The 21,391-nt window shown below is 50.5% G+C and overlaps 1 protein-coding gene across 1 annotated transcript in view; it reads right to left on the bottom strand.

Annotated features, from left to right (window-relative positions):
- Window positions 1-20,395, bottom strand: part of DRG1 (developmentally regulated GTP binding protein 1) — a 39,731-nt gene extending 19,336 nt beyond the window's left edge. The window contains exons 1-8 of the mRNA XM_075320684.1: window positions 20,255-20,395; window positions 13,678-13,801; window positions 12,932-13,107; window positions 12,605-12,674; window positions 12,338-12,507; window positions 6,405-6,535; window positions 6,156-6,323; window positions 5,342-5,464 (exon numbers count right to left, since the gene is read on the bottom strand). Coding sequence (XP_075176799.1) covers window positions 5,342-5,464; window positions 6,156-6,323; window positions 6,405-6,535; window positions 12,338-12,507; window positions 12,605-12,674; window positions 12,932-13,107; window positions 13,678-13,801; window positions 20,255-20,296 — 1,004 coding nt within the window. The 5' untranslated portion in view covers window positions 20,297-20,395. The remainder of the gene's footprint in view (window positions 1-5,341; window positions 5,465-6,155; window positions 6,324-6,404; window positions 6,536-12,337; window positions 12,508-12,604; window positions 12,675-12,931; window positions 13,108-13,677; window positions 13,802-20,254) is intronic.
- Window positions 20,396-21,391: the final 996 nt, after the last annotated feature.

The raw sequence follows: 21,391 nt of genomic DNA, 5'->3' as shown, positions 1-21,391 counted from the left end.
TTCGCACAAAGCTTGAAAACTGGAGAACCCGTGATACCACGGGGGGGTATAGCCAGAAGGGGAGGGGCCTTGCACTTTTTGGTGTAGTGCTTTGTGTGGCCTCCGGAGGCAGTAGCTATACCCCAATCGTCTGGGTCTCCCAATAGAGCGCTGAAGAAAGGTAAGGAGATATCCTGATTGAGATGAAAATGAGATCCCACCTTAGGTAGAATTCCGAGACCGGACGCAGAACCACCTTATCCTGGTGAAACACCAGGAAGGGGGCTTTGCATGACAGTGCTGCTAGCTCAGACACTCTCCGAAGTGATGTGACTGCCACTAGGAAGGCCACCTTCTGCGAAGGGCGTGATAGAGATAACCCTGAGGACGCTAAGAGCCAGGACTCAATGGCCACACAGTTAGGTTGAGGGCCGCAGAATTCAGATGGAAAAATGGCCCTTGAGACAGCATATCTGGTCGGTCTGGGAGTGCCCACGGTTGACCCACCGTGAGGTGCCACATATCCGGGTACCACGACCTCCTCGGCCAGTCCGGAGCGACGAGGATGGCGCGGCGGCAGACGGACCTGATCTTGCGTAAAACTCTGGGCAGCAGTGCCAGAGGAGGAAATACATAAGGCAGTCGAAACTGCGACCAGTCCTGAACTAATGCGTCCGCCGCCAGCGCTCTGTGCTGGTGGTTGATGCACGCGACCGCCGTGGCGTTGTCCGACTGTATTCGGATCTGCCTGCCGTCCAGCCACCTCTGGAACGCCTTTAGGGCTAGATACACTGCCCTCATCTCCAGAACATTGATCTGAAGGGAGGACTCTGTCGGAGTCCAGGCTCTATGAGCCCTGTGGTGGAGGAAGACCGCTCCCCACCCTGACAGACTCGCGTCCGTCGTGACCACCGCCCAGGATGGGGGCCGGACGGATTTTCCCTTCGACAAAGAAGTGGGAGGAAGCCACCACTGAAGAGAGGGTTTGGCTGTCAGTGAAAGAGAGACGTTCCTGTCTAGGGACGTCGACCTCCTGTCCCATTTGCGGAGAATGTCCCCTTGAGTTGGATGCAGATGAAACTGCGCAAAGGGAACTGCCTCCATTGCTGCCACCATCTTCCCTAGGAAGTGCATGAGACGTCTCAAGTGGTGTGACTGGATCCGAATGAGAGAGTGCACCCCTGTCTGCAGCGAACGCTGTTTGTCCAGCGTAAGCTTCACTATCGCTGAGAGAGTATGAAACTCCATCCCGAAGTAAGGCAGTGATTGGGTCGGTGTCAATTTTGAGTTTGGGAAATTGATGATCCACCCGAACCTCTGGAGAGTCTCCAGAGCAATGGTCAGGCAGTGTTGACATGCCACCCGGGAGGATGCCTTGACTAGGAGATCGCCTAAGTAAGAGATCACCGAGTGGCCCTGAGAGTGTAGGACTGCTACCACTGATGCCGTCACCTTGGTGAAGACCCGTGGGGCCGTCGCCAGGCCGAAAGACAGTGCCACGAACTGAAGGTGTTCGTCCCAGATGGCGAAACGCAGGAAGCGTTGATGCTCTGGTGCAATCGGCACATGGAGATAAGCATCCCTGATGTCGATTGATGCTATGAAGTCTCCTTGGGACATCGAGACGATGACAGAGCGGAGAGATTCCATCCGGAACCGTCTGGTTCTGACGTGTCCGCTGAGCAGTTTGAGGTCCAGAACGGGACGGAATGATCCGTCCCTTTTTGGCACCCCGAACAAGTTGGAGTAAACACCGCGACCACGTTCTTGAAGGGGAACGGGGATCACAACTCCTTCTGCCTTCAGAGTGTTCGCCGCCTGAAAAAGTGCATCGGCTCGCTCGTGGGGCGGAGATGATCTGAAGAAACGAGTCGGAGGACGAGAACTGAGCTCTATCCTGTAACCGTGAGACAGAATGTCTCTCACCCATCGGTCTTGGACATGTGGCCCCCAGGCGTCGCAAAAGCGGGAGAGCCTGCCACCGACCGAGGATGCGGTTTGGTGATGCCGAAAGTCATGAGGAGGCCGCCTTGGAGACGGTTCCTCCGGCGGTCTTGGTAGGACGTGACTTAGACCGCCATGCAGAAGAGTCCTTCTGGCCCTTCTCTGACCTGTTGGACGTGGAGGAACGGGACTTGGCTGAGGGCCGAAAGGACCGAAACCTCGATTGTATTTTTCGTTGCTGAGGTCTGTTTGGACTGGGGTAAGGACGAGTCCTTTCCCTTGGATTGTTTAATAATTTCGTCCAATTGCTCGCCAAACAAACGGTCGCCAGAAAATGGCAAACCGGTTAAGAACTTCTTGGAAGCAGAGTCTGCATTCCATTCGCGTAGCCACATGGCCCTGCGAACTGCCACTGAATTGGCGGATGCTACCGCTGTACGGCTCGCAGAGTCCAGGACGGCGTTCATGGCGTAGGACAAGAAGGCTGACGCCTGAGAAGTCAAAGACACAACTTGCGGAGCAGAGGTACATGTGACCGCATTAATCTCAGACAGACAGGCTGAGATAGCTTGGAGTGCCCACACGGCTGCAAAGGCCTGAGCAAAAGACGCGCCTATGGCTTCATAGATGGATTTCATCAGGAGCTCTATTTGCCTGTCAGTGGCATCCTTGAGCGATGAACCATCTGCCACTGCTACTACGGATCTAGCCGCCAGTCTAGAGACTGGAGGATCCACCTTGGGACACTGAACCCAACCCTTAACTACGTCAGGGGGGGAAAGGGTAACGTGTGTCATTAAGGCGCTTAGTAAAGCGCTTGTCCGGAAATGCTCTGTGCTTCTGGACAGCATCTCTGAAGTTAGAGTGATCGAAAAACGCACTCCGTGTACGTTTGGGAAACCTAAACTGGTGTTTCTCCTGCTGCGAAGCCGACTCCTCTATAGGTGGAGTTGGGGGAGAAAGATCTAGCACCTGGTTGATTGACGCTATAAGGTCATTTACTATGGCGTCCCCTTCAGGTGTATCCAGAATGAGAGCAACGTCAGGATCAGAGCCCTGAGCTGCGACCTCCGCTTCATCCTCCAGAGAGTCCTCATGCTGAGACCCCGAACCGCGTGATGAAGTCGGGGAAGGTTCCCAGCAAGCCCGCTTAGCCTGTCTGAGGCTGCGGTCCGTGTCGGAGTTCTCACCGTGGGATCTGGGTGCCACCCCAGGAGCCCTTTGCTGTACCGACCGAGAGGGGCCTGGGGGCGATGAACTCACAGTGCCCTAGCCCTGTGTTACCGGTCTGGACTGCCAAGCTTCTAGTATCTTAGCTGACCATCTGTCCATAGACTGAGCCATGGAATGTGAGGCGACTCAGAGTTTCTCAGTCAAAAATGTAAACTCTGTCCCTTCCATCTGTGCAGTGGAAACCGGCGGTACCACCTGAGCCGAGGGTCCCACCAGTGCCGGAGGCTCCGGCTGAGTGAGTGCCACGGGGGCCGAGCATTGTCACAATGAGGGTAGGTGGAACCTGCAGGTAACATAGCCGCACAAGAGGTACAGGTTGCAAAATAAGCCTGTGCCTTGGCCCCCTTGCTTTCTGCGGATGACATGCTGTTGTCTCCTCTTAGAGATATAGCCAAAAGCAAATAATGCTGCCGAATAGAGAAAATGTATACAATATTATTATAATATATATATATATATATATATATATATATATATATATATATATATATATATATATATATATATTATATATATATATATATATATATATATATATATACACACTTCCGTACCCAAGGGGGGCCAGCACCTGACAACTGGTGTGGCTTACCAACCGCCCCAAGCGGTGGTGCGTCCACCAGATTCCCTGCCTGGGACTCCCAGAGCTGCAGAGCTCATTCTGAAATCCTCCACCAGCAGAAGAGATAACAATGGCTGCCAGCGTTCTGAGGGGAGGAGGGAGCCATGGGAGTGCCTAATAAAGTGCGGGCATCTGGTGCCCCACAGTGTTCAGTGAGGGGGGAGGAGGATACCCAAGCATGCTCCAGCCCTCACTGCCGACGTCCAGTCGGCCGTCCCGCCCCCACCCCTGACTGGCAGGCCCGGGGGCGGGAGTACCTGGTACTAGGCCGCAAAAGCCGGGGACTAAAGTTAAAAGCGCGGCCGGCCAACAGGCGCGGTCAGGGCGGTAGTCACGGCTCACAAACCCCACAGCAGCCGCTGCGGCGTCTGTAACACCGACGCTGCCTGCACCGTCCCTAATGGGACACAGAGTACCTCATGGATGCAGGGCCCTGTCCCTGATGATATCCAGCCTCCTGTCCGTCAGATTCCCCCAGGGGCTGCGGAGGGAGCCCGGTCCCAGTGCGACCGGTTAGGAACCCACTTCTCCCAGAACTGCGGAGCTCGTTCTGAAATCCCCCACCGGCAGCAGTGATTATAACAATGGCTGCCAGCGTTCTGAGGGGAGGATGGAGCCGTGGGCGTGCCTAATAAAGTGCGGGAAACTAGTGCCCCACAGTGCTCAGTGAGGGGGGAGGAGGATACCAAAGTATGCTCCAGCCCTCACTGCCGACGTCCAGTCGGCCGTCCCGCCCTTACCCCTGACTGACAGGCCCGGGGGCGGGAGTATATGGTACTAGGCCGTAAAAGCCGGGGACTAAAGTTAAAAACGCGGCCGGCAAACAAGCGCGGTCGGCGCGGTAGTCCCGGTCTCACAAACCACACAGGAGCCGCTGCGGCGTCTGCAACACAGGCGCTGCATGCGCCGTCCCTCAGGGGACACAGAGTACCTTATGGATGCAGGGCCCTGTCCCTGATGATATCCAGGCTCCTGTCCGTCAGATTCCCCCAGGGGCTGCGGATGGAGCTCGGTCCCAGTGAATGGTGACCGGTTAGGATCCCACTTCTCCCAGAGCCTCTAAGGGATGGGGAAGGAAAACGGCATGTGGCTCCAGCCTATGTACCCGCAATGGGTACCTCGACCTTAACAGCACCGCCGACTTAGTGGGGTGAGAAGGGAGCATGCCGGGGGCCCCGTGGGGGTCCTCTTTTCTTCCATCTGATATAATCAGCAGCTGCTGCTGACTAAAATGTGGAGCTCGTTTGCATGTGTGCCTCCTTCAACACAAAGCTAAAAACTGATGGGCCCGTGATGCACGGGAGGGTGTATAGGCAGAGGGGAGGGGTTACACTTTTTAAAGTGTAATACTTTGTGTGGCCTCCGGAGGCAGTAGCTATACACCCAATTGTCTGGGTCTCCCAATGGAGCGACAAAGAAAGCAAAAATATATACTGATCTAAAAGCAAATATAACAGACCAAGGCAAATGTGCTAAATCAACAACTGAAATAGAAAGAAATGAGGTGTACAAGAAAAAGGTAAAGCATTATTCTTCTTCAGCACAGAACAACAAGATACTTACTACTTGAATTCCTTGATGAGGTTTTTGTGAATTTTAGTACAGAAATCTTCAACTGCCGTGCGACAGTCCGGAAGCACAACCGGTGCAGTGTAATCTGGTAACTGACCCTTGGGCTTAGTGTAGCTGAAGGAAAAATAAAGCAAAGTTATCTTTGGGGGTGAGAGGGCTGTACCCCCAAAGGATTAGTATCCATTAATAGAAAGCAATGCTACCACATCAGGCATAGGTGACAACAATGTCTGTTCGCATAGCAAATCTAGTTTAAGGGGTACTTTGCACGTTGCGACATCGCTACTGCGATCTTGTCGGGGTAAAATCGAAAGTGACACACATCCGGCGCTGGTAACGACGTCACAACGTGTAAAGCCTAGAAGTACCAATAAACGAACGCAAAAGCGTCTAAAATCGGTGATCTGTGTAGTGTCGGTCACTTCCATAATTTCGCTGCAGCGACAGGTACGATGTTGTTCCTCGTTCCTGCGGCAGCACATATCGCTGTGTATGAAGCCGCAGGAGCGAGGAACATCTCCTTACCTGCGTCCCGCCTGCAATGAGGAAGGAAAAAGGTGGACGGGATGTTTACGTCCCGCTCATCTCCGCTTCTATTGGCCACCTGCCGTGTGACGCCGCACAACCCGCCCCCAGAGCGACGTCGCAGGGCAGGTAAGTGCGTGTGAAGCTGCCGTAGCGATAATGTTCACTACTGCAGCTATCACAAGAGATCTCATCTGCAACGGGGGCGAGGACTATCGCGCTCGGCATCGCTACAATCGGCTAGTGATGTCGCAGCGTGCAAAGTACCCCTTAGACTTACATTCGAACCAATCGTAAGTAATCCCAGATTTTTTCTAAGAGGTCATCAAAGTTCCAGCGGTGATGGGCAGAGATGGGAACACAGTGTGGCACCTTGTAAATAACATCTAATTCTTCTAATGAGATCTGGTCAATCTTATTCAATACATAGATGCAAGGGATGTAGACTCTGAAAGAAATAGATGAACAGGATAGAAAAAGACAACAGTTTCTTATTTTTATAATGAAAGCTCACTTAAAAATTAAATACCTATTTCCTTCAACCACGTCAATCAGGTCATCGGCGGTAGCATCACTTCGAAGGGTGATATCTGCATTGTGAATTTTGTATTCTGCCAGGATACTCTTTACGGTCTCCAAATCCAGCTCACTTTGAGTGCACTGAGTGTGTAAGAACAAAAGGAATATAAAAAGAGAACTAAATCTCATCCACCATAAAATTATTTATAGCAGTTAGTTTTCTCGCTCACATTCTGGCTTGAGTGTAAAGATGCAGCTGTGAAGACTTACTGACCAAGTGTATCCCTGTACAAAACAAGTGTTAGGAGAAGCCATATATGTAGGAGTGACAAGAAGAGACCGTGTTCTGATGAACATTCATGACTTTAATTGGAGACTACTCCCTTTCTTTCTAACTCTTACCAAGACTGTACTGAAAGAATGCAATTTCCTTACAGGTTTGTTCCAAAGATGGTTTGCCACCATACTCCCAGTAATCTGTAAAATATCACTGCACACTGTTATCAAACTGCAGAATTACATTTTAATGATGAAAGTGAACACACAGGAAACATGTGACAGTGTTTTTCTTTTAACGTTTCTACCTATAAGCCCTTGTTCACAAAGTCACTGTAGACAACTCTCTCAATAGAGGGAAGTCAATAGGAAGGGCTATTTGGATAAATGGATAATGTTGCCACTGTAGTGATGGATGGATGGATACTGGCTCTCCTGTGCCTTAGCTGAGCCTATCATAACAGGAGGGGGAGGTTGCTGGCATTCTGCACCTGTGATCTTTCAACCTTTATCATGGGGGGCCGTATGCATCTTGCATGTGCTTTTGCTACTATCTGACCAGTTTATGGTTTGGCTTTATTTTTCGTGAGTTTTTTCTATGAATTTATACTAAATGTCCTGTGATGAGCTTTTTAAAAGGCACGGGTGAGCCAGCATCCATCACTGCAGTGACAACATAGTCCATTAATCCAAATAAGGCACGGGAGAGCCAGCATCCAACACTACAGTGACAACATTGTCTGTTGTGAATGTCATCCGAGGGGGTGATTGTAGCTCCCTCTGGTAGTCAGGACTGGAGGTGAAAGCCTGGGCTATATAGAAGATCAGTGTCTGCTGGCTGGGGCCGGTGATAGATGTTTATTCCTCAGTCTCTGAATTGGCTTGGGAGTTTGTCCTATTTATCCTGAGCCTGAACCATTACAGATAAGTTGCAAGTTCTTTGCTTTATTGCCTGATCCAAACCTAAGAGTGTTTGTATTTCATTTCATTTTGCTTAAAGTGTTTTTTGGCAGGAGAGGAATTGTCTTTCTATTTTGATGAGCATGGGGGGTTCCCCCCTCCGCAAGTCCTCAAGAGATTCTCTCTGTTCTACTTGATTATTTGCTATTTTGTATTTCTTGTGGGGTTTTTTTTGTCATTTTGTTTCTCCCATTATTTACAAGAGTACGTGATATAGTGCAGTAGAGACTGTGTGGTCTCAGGGTTTTTTTGATAGCAGGAGATTGGTATATTTATGCACGCTTTTGCACTGACCGCAATCAGTTTTCTGTCCTGTTCTAAGAAGTCGAGCCTCGTCTTTGCTAATCTATATTTCCTATCTGTGTATTGTATTGTCTTACTTCACCGTTGGCTTTATATGTTGGGGGCTTGCTATTCCTTTGGGGACTACTCTGAGGCAAGATAGGTTTCCTCATTTCTGTCTGTGAGGTGTAGTAAGTTTCTCCAACTGTGACGAGGAGTCTAGGTGTGTTTAGGAACGCTCCACTGCTACTTCTAGCGTTGTCCGATAGATAGGGGATTGCGGTCAGCTCAGGTTCCAGCTACTCTTGTGTTTTTCTGCTGAATTTTTTGTGATCATCCACGGTGACCAGATCATAACAATTGTCCATTTATCCAGATAAGGCACAGGAGAGCCAGCATCCAAACACTACTGTGACAACATTGTCCATTCATCCAAATAAAAGCCCTTCCTATGGATGATGACAACTTCACTATATGGAGTGAAGTTGTCTACAGCAACTTTGTGAACAAGGCCTTATAGGTCGAAACATTTAAAAGAAGGGAATTTTGTTTACTTACCGTAAATTCCTTTTCTTCTAGCTCCTATTGGGAGACCCAGACAATTGGGTGTATAGCTTCTGCCTCCGGAGGCCACACAAAGTATTACACTTTAAAAAGTGTAACCCCTCCCCTCTGCCTATACACCCTCCCGTGCATCACGGGCTCCTCAGTTTTGGTGCAAAAGCAGGAAGGAGGAAACTTATAAATTGGTCTAAGGTAAATTCAATCCGAAGGATGTTCGGAGAACTGAAAACCATGAACCAAAAGAACAATTCAACATGAACAACATGTGTACACAAAAGAACAACCAGCCCGAAGGGAACAGAGGCGGGTGCTGGGTCTCCCAATAGGAGCTAGAAGAAAAGGAATTTACGGTAAGTAAACAAAAATTCCCTTCTTTGTCGCTCCATTGGGAGACCCAGACAATTGGGACGTCCAAAAGCAGTCCCTGGGTGGGTAAAAGAATACCTCGATAAAAAAAGCCGAAAACGGCCCCCTCTTACAGGTGGGCAACCGCCGCCTGAAGGACTCGCCTACCTAGACTGGCGTCTGCCGAAGCATAGGTATGCACCTGATAGTGTTTCGTGAAAGTGTGCAGACTAGACCAGGTAGCTGCCTGACACACCTGCTGAGCCGTAGCCCGGTGCCGCAATGCCCAGGACGCACCCACGGCTCTGGTAGAATGGGCTTTCAGCCCTGAAGGAATCGGAAGCCCAGAAGAGCGGTAGGCTTCAAGAATCGGTTCCTTGATCCACCGAGCCAAGGTTGACTTGGAAGCCTGCGAACCCTTACGCTGGCCAGCGACAAGGACAAAGAGCGCATCTGAACGGCGCAGGGGTGCCGTGCGAGACACGTAGAACCGGAGTGCCCTCACTAGATCTAATGAGTGCAAATCCTTTTCACATTTGTGAATTGGATTAGGGCAAAATGAAGGCAAGGAGATATCCTGATTGAGATGAAAAGGGGATACCACCTTAGGGAGAAATTCCGGAACAGGACACAGAACCACCTTATCCTGGTGAAAAACCAGGAAGGGGGCTTTGCATGACAGCGCTGCAAGCTCCGACACTCTTCGGAGTGATGTAACTGCCACTAGAAATGCCACCTTCTGCGAAAGACGTGATAAAGAAACATCCCGCAGCGGCTCGAAAGGTGGTTTCTGAAGAGCCGTTAGCACCCTGTTAAGGTCCCAGGGTTCCAGCGGACGCTTGTATGGTGGGACTATGTGGCAAACTCCCTGCAGGAATGTGCGGACCTGCGGAAGCCTGGCCAGGCGCTTTTGAAAAAATACGGAGAGCGCCGATACTTGTCCTTTGAGAGAGAGCCGAGTGACAAACCCTTGTCCATTCCGGATTGAAGGAATGAAAGAAAAGTGGGTAAGGCAAACGGCCAGGGAGAAAAACCATTATCAGAGCACCAGGATAAGAAGATCCGCCAAGATCTGTAATAGATCTTGTCGGACGTTGGTTTCCTGGCTTGTCTCATAGTGGCAATGACATCCTGAGATAATCCTGAAGACGCTAGGAGCCAGGACTCAATGGCCACACAGTCAGGTTGAGGGCCACAGAATTCAGATGGAAAAACGGCCCTTGTGACAGCAAGTCTGGGCGGTCTGGAAGCGCCCACGGTTGACCCACCGTGAGATGCCAGAGATCCGGGTACCACGATCGCCTCGGCCAATCTGGAGCGACGAGAATGGCGCGACGACAGTCGGACCTGATCTTGCGTAACACTCTGGGCAGCATCGCCAGAGGAGGAAATACATAAGGCAGTCGAAACTGCGACCAATCCTGAACTAATGCGTCCGCCGCCAGAGCTCTGTGATCCTGAGACCGTGCCATGAAGGCCGGGACCTTGTTGTGTCGTGACGCCATGAGATCGACGTCCGGCGTTCCCCAGCGGCGACAGATCTCTCGAAACACGTCTGGGTGAAGAGACCATTCCCCCGCGTCCATGCCCTGACGACTGAGAAAATCTGCTTCCCAGTTTTCTACGCCCGGGATGTACACTGCGGAGATCGTGGAGGCTGTGGCTTCCACCCACTGCAGAATCCGCCTGACTTCCTGGAAGGCCTGACGACTGCGCGTGCCTCCCTGATGGTTGATGTATGCGACGGCCGTGGCGTTGTCCGACTGTATACGGATCTGTCTGCCCTCCAGCCACCGATGGAAGGCCAATAAGGCTAGATACACCGCCCTTATCTCCAGAACATTGATCTGAAGGGAGGACTCTACCGGAGTCCAGGTTCCCTGAGCCCTGTGGTGGCGGAAAACCGCTCCCCACCCTGACAGGCTCGCGTCCGTGGTGACCACAGCCCAGGTTGGGGGTAGGAAGGATCTTCCTTGCGATAGAGAATTGGGACGGAGCCACCACTGAAGAGACGTCTTGGTTGCAAGGGACAGAGAGACGTTCCTGTCGAGGGAAGTCGACCTCCTGTCCCATTTGCGGAGAATGTCCCATTGGAGTGGCCGCAGATGGAATTGCGCGAACGGCACTGCCTCCATCGCTGCCACCATCTTCCCCAGGAAGTGCATGAGGCGCCTCAAGGGGTATGACTGACCCCGAAGAAGAGATTGTATCCCTGCCTGCAGGGACAGCTGTTTGTCCAGCGGTAGCTTGACTACCGCTGACTGTGTATGAAACTCCATCCCGAGGTAAGTCAGTGATTGGGTCCGTGTCAACTGGGATTTTGGGAAGTTGATTATCCACCCGAACTGCTAGAGAGTCGCCAGAGCGACTGTAAGGCTGTGTTGACACGCCGCCCGAGAAGGTGCCCTGACTAGGAGATCGTCTAAGTAGGGAATCACCGAGTGGCCCTGAGAGTGTAGGACCGCCACTACGGATGCCATGACTTTGGTGAACACCCTTGGGGCTGTCGCCAGGCCGAAAGGCAATGCCACGAACTGAAGGTGCTCGTTCCCGATGGCGAAACGCAAGAAGCGTTGATGTTCGGGTGCGATCGGCACATGGAGATAAGCATCCTTGATGTCGATCGATGCTAGGAAGTCTCCTTGTGACATCGAGGCGATGACCGAGCGGAGAGATTCCATCCGAAACCGTCTGGTGCTCACATGTCTGTTGAGCAATTTGAGGTCCAGAACGGGGCGGAATGATCCGTCCTTCTTTGGCACCACGAACAAGTTGGAGTAAAAGCCGCGACCATGTTCCTGAGGGGGAACCGGCATCACAACTCCCTCTGTTTTCAGAGTGGCCACTGGCACAGTCCCCATGGGGACACAGAGTACCTTATAGATGCAGGGCCCGATCCCTGAGGAAGAATAGACTCCTGTCCAGCAGATTCCCACAGGGGCTGCGGAGGGAGCCCGGTCCCAGTGAATGGATGACCGGTCAGGATCCCACTTCTCCCAGAGCCACTAAGGGATGGTGAAGGAAAATGGCATGAGGCTCCGGCCTTTGTACCCGCAATGGGTACCTCAACCTTAACAGCACCGCCGACGTAGTGGGGTGAGAAGGGAACATGCCGGGGGCCCCGTGGGGGTCCTCTTTTCTTCCAACCGATATAACTAATCTGAGAATGCATGAGTGGATGTGTGCCTCCTTCCACAAAAAGCATAAAACTGAGGAGCCCGTGATGCACGGGAGGGTGTATAGGCAGAGGGGAGGGGTTACACTTTTTAAAGTGTAATACTTTGTGTGGCCTCCGGAGGCAGAAGCTATACACCCAATTGTCTGGGTCTCCCAATGGAGCGACAAAGAAAATATATTGTTGCATGTTTCCTATGTGTTTACATTCATCATTAATATTTAGTTCTGCAATTTGAAAACAGCGCGCAGTGATTTTCTACAAGGGTTAACCATAACCCATTCACCTGCACCTTGACCCTGTTGTCGTGTGCATGCCAAACCTGGGCCTACAATACTCACAGTAGCCGTAAGATTGATGCCACCTTTGTCCTTTTTCTTGAATCCGATGTTTGGTGGTTGCTTGTTCAGTCTGATACCAAAGCCCTCCAGTTCATTTTCAATAATTTTTTTGTGTCCCAAAGGTTTTAATACATCCAAGACAATAAGGATCAAATTGCACGTGCGTGCCACTGTACAGGAGGTGAAAAAAAACATGTATTGAAAAATAAAAAAAAAAAAAGGAGCCAATTTTGTAGCAATATGAATAATCAATAAATTCAAAATCACCTGCAATGACTTGGCGACCTCTGCCTTTTCCATCTTTAGCTCCCTCGATGATTCCAGGAAGGTCAAGCAACTGATGAAAGAATAGTATTAAAAGAGTTGTGGAATTTTTATTTATCATAAGCTCCCAGACAAAAAAATAATTTGCTCTTCCCTTTAGAAAACATACAAAGCGAGATCTGCTGGGATGGGGAAAGTATTCACAGTTTACATCGGCTAATTTTAAAGTTGTTTCATGTATGTGTAATATTGGTGATAAAGAAAAGTGTATGTTGGGTTCTCTCCTCTATGGGAGCTAAGCTTTAGTTACCATGCGAGAGCATATTTTACCTGAATTTTGGCCCCTTTGTATCTCACAACCCCAGGTACTGTTGTCAATGTAGTAAACTCATAAGCGGCCACTTCGGAATAAACACCAGCCAGGTTGCTGAGAAGTGTTGACTTTCCCACAGATGGAAATCCCACAAATCCAATTCGGGCATCCCCAGTCTTGGCAACATCGAAGCCTACAAAAGAAAAAACACTTGATCAAAACAAATATAAAAAAATATGGCATTACAACTGTATGTACACCAAACCTGCACAAGCGTCCTGTAGAAAGTCATAGTTTGACAATGCGATTGCTGAACGTCTTCTGCCATCTAGACTGAGGGGACATGTTCACCCTTTCAGTAGCCAAGCAAGAACATTTCCTTTAGTAAAAAAGGGGCATTCTGTCGGGAAGTGGTCCCTACTCATAGGACAGCTTGACTGCCAGAGACAGCCATGTATATCATTCCTGACATTTCTTCTGCCCTGGCTAAAGTGTATTAAAATGATTCTGCTATTTTGGCACACAAACCAATAGGGAATATAACTAATACAGAAATGGCTGCACTCATAGTCTGTGCTTCTTGGATACTCGGTCATACAAATCGCAGTGAAAATGCATCTCACTCTTGAATAACTGTCACACCGGCAGAAGCAAATGGATCAGCGAATTTGCAAAGGTCACCAAGAAACGGAGTAGACAACCTGTAAGTGCACTCATCTCCCAATTCATGATGTCACAGTAGAAAGCTCACTAGCACACCTACCTTCCCCAGGACCACCACCTCCACCACCTTTTGGGGTGATGAGTTCACGTCGCAGTTTAGCTAAGCGGGCTTTTAAGAGACCAAGATGATGTGCTGTGGCCTTATTTTTCTGGGTCCGAGCCATCTGCAAAGCACAACAGTTTTACGCATAAATATATGTGACTGGCACCCAAAATTGCAGACATAGGAATCATAGTGATTTAAAATCAATTGTCTAATGTAATACAAATTGCTCCCAGTCACCTGCCGTGCGCTGTGTACAGTACACTGCTCCCAGTCACCTGCCGTGCGCTGTGTACAGTACACTGCTCCCAGTCACCTGCCGTGCGCTGTGTACAGTACACTGCTCCCAGTCACCTGCCGTGCGCTGTGTACAGTACACTGCTCCCAGTCACCTGCCGTGCGCTGTGTACAGTACACTGCTCCCAGTCACCTGCCGTGCGCTGTGTACAGTACACTGCTGCCAGTCACCTGCCGTGCGCTGTGTACAGTACACTGCTGCCAGTCACCTGCCGTGCGCTGTGTACAGTACACTGCTGCCAGTCACCTGCCGTGCGCTGTGTACAGTACACTGCTCCCAGTCACCTGCCGTGCGCTGTGTACAGTACACTGCTCCCAGTCACCTGCCGTGCGCTGTACAGTACACTGCTCCCAGTCACCTGCCGTGCGCTGTACAGTACAATGCTCCCAGTCACCTGCCGTGCGCTGTGTACAGTACACTGCTCCCAGTCACCTGCCGTGCGCTGTACCGTACACTGCTCCCAGTCACCTGCCGTGCGCTGTGTACAGTACACTGCTCCCAGTCACCTGCCGTGCGCTGTGTACAGTACACTGCTCCCAGTCACCTGCCGTGCGCTGTGTACAGTACACTGCTCCCAGTCACCTGCCGTGCGCTGTGTACAGTACACTGCTCCCAGTCACCTGCCGTGCGCTGTGTACAGTATACTGCTCCCAGTCACCTGCCGTGCGCTGTGTACAGTATACTGCTCCCAGTCACCTGCCGTGCGCTGTACCGTACACTGCTCCCAGTCACCTGCCGTGCGCTGTGTACAGTACACTGCTCCCAGTCACCTGCCGTGCGCTGTACCGCACACTGCTACCCAGTCAGCTGCCGTGCGCTGTGTACAGTACACTGCTCCCAGTCAGCTGCCGTGCGCTGTGTACAGTACACTGCTCCCAGTCAGCTGCCGTGCGCTGTGTACAGTACACTGCTCCCAGTCAGCTGCCGTGCGCTGTGTACAGTACACTGCTCCCAGTCAGCTGCCGTGCGCTGTGTACAGTACACTGCTCCCAGTCAGCTGCCGTGCGCTGTGTACAGTACACTGCTCCCAGTCAGCTGCCGTGCGCTGTGTACAGTACACTGCTCCCAGTCAGCTGCCGTGCGCTGTGTACAGTACACTGCTCCCAGTCAGCTGCCGTGCGCTGTGTACAGTACACTGCTCCCAGTCAGCTGCCGTGCGCTGTGTACAGTACACTGCTCCCAGTCAGCTGCCGTGCGCTGTGTACAGTACACTGCTCCCAGTCAGCTGCCGTGCGCTGTGTACAGTACACTGCTCCCAGTCAGCTGCCGTGCGCTGTGTACAGTACACTGCTCCCAGTCAGCTGCCGTGCGCTGTGTACAGTACACTGCTCCCAGTCAGCTGCCGTGCGCTGTGTACAGTACACTGCTCCCAGTCAGCTGCCGTGCGCTGTGTACAGTACACTGCTCCCAGTCAGCTGCCGTGCGCTGTGTACAGTACACTGCTCCCAGTCAGCTGCCGTGCGCTGTGTACAGTACACTGCTCCCAGTCAGCTGCCGTGCGCTGTGTACAGTACACTGCTCCCAGTCAGCTGCCGTGCGCTGTGTACAGTACACTGCTCCCAGTCAGCTGCCGTGCGCTGTGTACAGTACACTGCTCCCAGTCAGCTGCCGTGCGCTGTGTACAGTACACTGCTCCCAGTCAGCTGCCGTGCGCTGTGTACAGTACACTGCTCCCAGTCAGCTGCCGTGCGCTGTGTACAGTACACTGCTCCCAGTCAGCTGCCGTGCGCTGTGTACAGTACACTGCTCCCAGTCAGCTGCCGTGCGCTGTGTACAGTACACTGCTCCCAGTCACCTGCCGTGCGCTGTGTACAGTACACTGCTCCCAGTCACCTGCCGTGCGCTGTGTACAGTACACTGCTCCCAGTCACCTGCCGTGCGCTGTGTACAGTACACTGCTCCCAGTCACCTGCCGTGCGCTGTGTACAGTACACTGCTCCCAGTCACCTGCCGTGCGCTGTGTACAGTACACTGCTCCCAGTCACCTACCGTGCGCTGTACCGCACACTGCTACCAGTCACCTGCCGTGCACTGTACCGCACACTGCTACCAGTCACCTGCCGTGCGCTGTACCGCACACTGCTACCAGTCACCTGCCGTGCGCTGTACCGCACACTGCTACCAGTCACCTGCCGTGCGCTGTACCGCACACTGCTACCAGTCACCTGCCGTGCGCTGTACCGCACACTGCTACCAGTCACCTGCCGTGCGCTTTACCGCACACTGCTACCAGTCACCTGCCGTGCGCTTTACCGCACACTGCTACCAGTCACCTGCCGTGCGCTTTACCGCACACTGCTACCAGTCACCTGCCGTGCGCTGTACCGCACACTGCTACCAGTCACCTGCCGTGCGCTGTACCGCACACTGCTACCAGTCACCTGCCATCTGTCATGCACTGCGTACTTCTGCCAATCACCTGCTGTCTGGGATGTACTGCTCTTGAAAAATGATAGCAGTAGCTAATGATGAGCGAGTTTCAAAATACTCAGATTTGCGATACTCGTAACGAGTACAGTGCTGGCCAAAAGTATTGGCACCCCTGCAATTCTGTCAGATAATACTCAGTTTCTTCTTGAAAATGATTGCAATCACAATTTCTTTGGCATTATTATCTTCATTTATTTTGCTTGCAATGGAAAAAAACACAAAAGAGAATGAAACAAAAATCAAATCATTGATCATTTCACACAAAACTCCAAAAATGGGCCAGACAAAAGTATTGGCACCCTTAGCCTAATACTTGGTTGCACAACCTTTAGCCAAAATAACTGAACAACCGCTTCCAGTAACCATCAATGAGTTTCTTACAATGCTCTCCTGGAATTTTAGACCATTCTTCTTTGGCAAACTGCTCCAGGTCCCTGAGATTTGAAGGGTGCCTTCTCCAAACTGCCATTTTGAGATCCCTCCACAGGTGTTCTATGGAATTCAGGTCTGGACTAATTGCTGGACACTTTAGTAGTCTCCAGTGCTTTCTCTCAAACCATTTTCTAGTGCTTTTTGAAGTGTGTTTTGGGTCATTGTCCTGCTGGAAGACCCATGACCTCTGAGGGAGACCCAGCTTTCTCACACTGGGCCCTACATTATGCTGCAAAATTTGTTGGTAGTCTTCAGACTTCATAATGCCATGCACACGGTCAAGCAGTCCAGTGCCAGAGGCAGCAAAGCAACCCCAAAACATCAGGGAACCTCCGCCATGTTTGACTGTAGGGACCGTGTTCTTTTCTTTGAATGCCTCTTTTTTTTCCCTGTAAACTCTATGTTGATGGCTTTTCCCAAAAAGCTCTACTTTTGTCTCATCTGACCAGAGAACATTCTTCCAAAACGTTTTAGGCTTTCTCAGGTATGTTTTGGCAAACTCCAGCCTGGCTTTTTTATGTCTCCGGGTAAGAAGTGGGGTCTTCCTGGGTATCCTATCATACAGTCCCTTTTCATTCAGACGCCGATGGATAGTACGGGTTGACACTGTTGTACCCTCGGACTGCAGGGCAGCTTGAACTTGTTTGGATGTTAGTCGAGGTTCTTTATGCACCATCCACACAATTTGCGCTGAAATCTCTAGTCAATTTTTCTTTTCCTTCCACATCTAGGGAGGTTAGCCACAGCGCCATGGGCTTTAAACTTCTTGATGACACTGTGCACTGTAGACACAGGAACTTTCAGGTCTTTGGAGATGGACTTGTAGCCTTGAGATTGCACATGCTTCCTCACAATTTGGATTCTCAAGTCCTCAGACAGTTCTTTGGTCTTCTTTCTTTTCTCCATGCTCAATGTGGTAGGCTAGTTTCACACTTGCGCTATTTTGACGCAAACGGAATCCGTCACTAATGTAGTACAGTTCATTTATTTAAAGTGGAAGCGCGACATCATGTGGACACAAGCGGGTACTGCATGACACACACACACGCGCCATAGTAACGCGCTTCCAATGTAAATAAATGAACTGTAGTACATTAGTGACGGATTCCGTTTGCGCCAAAATAGCGCAAGTGTGAAACTAGCCGTACACACAAGGACAGAGGTTGAGTCAACTTAAATCCATGGCTGCAAGTGTGATTTAGTTATTGCCAACACCCGTTAGGTGCCACAGGTAAATTACAGGTGCTGTTAATTACACAAATTAGAGAAGCATCACATGATTTTTCAAACAGTGCCAATACTTTTGTCCACCCCCTTTTTATGTTTGGTGTGGAATTATATCCAATTTGGCTTTATGACAAATATTTATTTTTTTTTCCATTGAAGACAAATTAAATGAAGATAATAATACCAAAGAATTTGTGATTGCAATCATTTTCAGGAAGAAACTGAGTTATCTGACAGAATTGCAGGGGTGCCAATACTTTTGGCCAGCACTGTACTAATACTCATGTATGCATTTCGAATAGCATGTACAATAAAAGTCAATGGGGATAACTCGCAATGTAACGAGTAACCCGAATGCCGCACTATTCACTACTCGCACTAATAGTGCGGCATTCGGGTTACTCATTACATTGCAAGTTTTCCCCATTGACTTGCATTGCACATGCTATTCGGAATGAATACACATGTATTAGACAGTACTCGTTACGAGTATTGCAAATCCGAGTATTTGGAAACTCGCTCATCATTAGCAGTAACCCGATTTCTTACCAAGTAAAACTACTGTACTGATTGTTTGCACTCATCATTTATGCTGACCATATAGACAGGGGCTGACAAGTTAAAAAAATGACATGACAGGTTCCTAGGGCCATTGGCAAATTCATCTATGGACCTTACTGATTGTACAATAAGAACATATAACAATGCATCTTCAAGTGTGAATCTTCTGCACACCGTTGCTTATATAGCAGTAACCTATTTGGAAGCGTTGTACAGAGATTGCCATCATGCAGTAGGGTTTTGTGTCATAATTTCATGGACTATTATATGCAGGTCAAGCTCAATATCATCCCCACATTAAAAAATGCATTTGTACAACAGAGATCCCTGCTGCCTCCATGATGGGTGCTGTATATCACAATGCATATGTTCTATAGCGCTGGAGAAAGAACATAGCAGTGAGCAGAGCCGGTCCATGCTGCCATTGAGAGGAAGCGGCACTCTACTCATGATGCTGGAGAGACATGAAGCCAGTGTAATGCCCCTTGTAATGCCTCCACCACTCCTCTGGCCTTGTTTGCTGTGTGGCAGTGATAATGTGTCGTACAGACCAGTGCACCCAATCGCTGGTCCCAGTATGGACGCCGAGGTCAGTGCCTGGCTGCTGTGCTGGATATGTGACATCGCTGTCAAACAAGTAACGTGCGCTTCAAATCGCTACAGAAAGAAGCCGTAATGAAAAAAAAAAAAGCCGATTCCATGCGCTCTGAGTGCAGCCCCTCCCATAGACAGAGTGGGACCTGCAGGCAGAGCGCAGGAAAGAAGTGACATGTCACTTCTAAGAACGTGCGCTTTGGACAGCAGCCGAAGCGCTGCGCTCTAATACGCCACGTGCGCACGGCTCCTGCATAATCTTCATAGATTATGCTGGGGACGCAGGACACATGCAGTTACGCTGCGGTGCAGATCGCAGCGTAACTGCATGTAAATACGCAACGTGCGCACATAGCCTAAAGACCAGTAGGGACCATTGATGGTGCTGAGGTTGGGGGGGGGGATATAAGAGGCGACTAATGCGGGGCTTGTCGTATAACATTTTCTGATATTAGTGATTTATAAACAGCGGCTTTATTGTATGAGCCCATGTAACAACGATGAAAGGGTTGTTACAGAATTCCCAAAACAGAGGCGGTTCTAACCCTCCTCGGTCCACTGCCGGCTCCCCTCTGCTGCTCCGGTCCTGGTGTTTTGACCGCTAACATCACCGCTGCAGTCGATCACCGAGTTCAGCGGCTGTGCCGAGGTAGGCAGCATTAGCTGCTGATCTCCTTGATGGGCTGCAGCGGTGATGCGACCGATCAACGTGATGTTACTGTTGAAGCTAAAACACAGATCTGAGCAGCGGTGAAGAGACAGAAAAGGACCAGGGGAGGGAGGGCGAGCGCCTGGGCTCCTTATTTTGGATTACTAAGGATCCTTTCCTGAAAAAGGTCAGCCCTTATAAGAGATCATCACAATACCATGTGAATGGCAATAGGGAAACACTGGGAATTATATAGTGGGAAAACAGCCAGTATTGCCTGCGCCTACAAGGCTGTCACGCACTCCGCCAATGCCTGTGCCAGCTGTGCGAGGCCGAGACTACAACCACAGCTCCAAGACCCCCATAACTCCCAAGCAAATCACCTCAGCCTCGATTTCGGCGATCTTGGCCAGTGTCCCGCTCATGGTTGTGCCGGCCCGGTTCTGCGCACACTACAACGACAAACCGGGGAAACATGGACGGTGGATGCTAGAATGTAAGGGCGCCTGTCCGGGAAGACGTCACTTCCGTCACGTGGTGTGGGCGTGGTTTCACCACAGCGCGTTATTTAGCATTGTGGAGAGCTGCGCACGGTTTCGCCTCCATTCTTAGTGCTCGCTCCTCTGACAAGCTGCGGAGGGAAAGGGGAGCGAGGTTTTGTCCTGTCTGTATAGTTTTGGGGGTGTACGCGGTGCTTGGGGAATTGGGGCTATATGGTATGTTGGGAGGAGGGCTTAATGTCGGGGGCGGGGGTATGGGGTCATACGATGGGGGGGGAGATGCCTGTGGTGCGATTTGGGTAACATACGATGCTTGATGGAGGGGTTGGCTGTTCGATGCCTGATGGGAAATGCCTTTTGGTGCAATATGGGTGGCGTACGACGCTTGTGGTGGGATTTGAGAAGCGTACGATCCCTATGGTGGGGTTTCGAGGGTTTCACCTGAATCACGTATTTCGGAGATGTAGATGGACACCTTGACGTCATTGCTAAGCATAGAGCACAGGATAAATGTGGACTGATCCAAAATGTTCTGCATCACAAATGGCATTCAACTCAACCCACAGAAACCAAGTCCCCACTCAGGTCCATCATATGTTAATGAAAGTATAGGGGACTTCCACATTACTGGTAACACAAAGGCTATGGAAAAACGCTATGCCTCCCTCCCCAAAAAAGCAATCCGTCAAAATCTGCACTCCCAAATTGAAATGCCCACCTCCCTTCTGAGCCCTACAGTATACCTAAACCACAGTTAGGCTATGTGTGCACGTTGCATAGTGTTCATGCTGAAAATTCTGCAGTGATTTGGCAGTGCATGTGCGCTTCAAATCGCAGCAGAAACACTGCGTAATGGATGCAGTGTGTCTGCAGAATAGATGCCGATTTCATGCGCACTGGATGCTGCCTCGCCCATAGGCAGAGTGGGAGCTGCATCCAAAGCCCACGAAAGAAGTGACATGTTGCTTTTTTGAGCGCAGCGATTTGGATCAAAATTTCAGCATGCAAATCACTGCGCTC

This window comes from Anomaloglossus baeobatrachus, chromosome 1 (assembly GCF_048569485.1).
Source record: "Anomaloglossus baeobatrachus isolate aAnoBae1 chromosome 1, aAnoBae1.hap1, whole genome shotgun sequence".
Taxonomy (NCBI): domain Eukaryota; kingdom Metazoa; phylum Chordata; class Amphibia; order Anura; family Aromobatidae; genus Anomaloglossus; species Anomaloglossus baeobatrachus.
The sequence above is the reverse complement of the archived record's forward strand: the minus strand, read 5'-3'. Positions and strand labels throughout refer to the sequence as shown.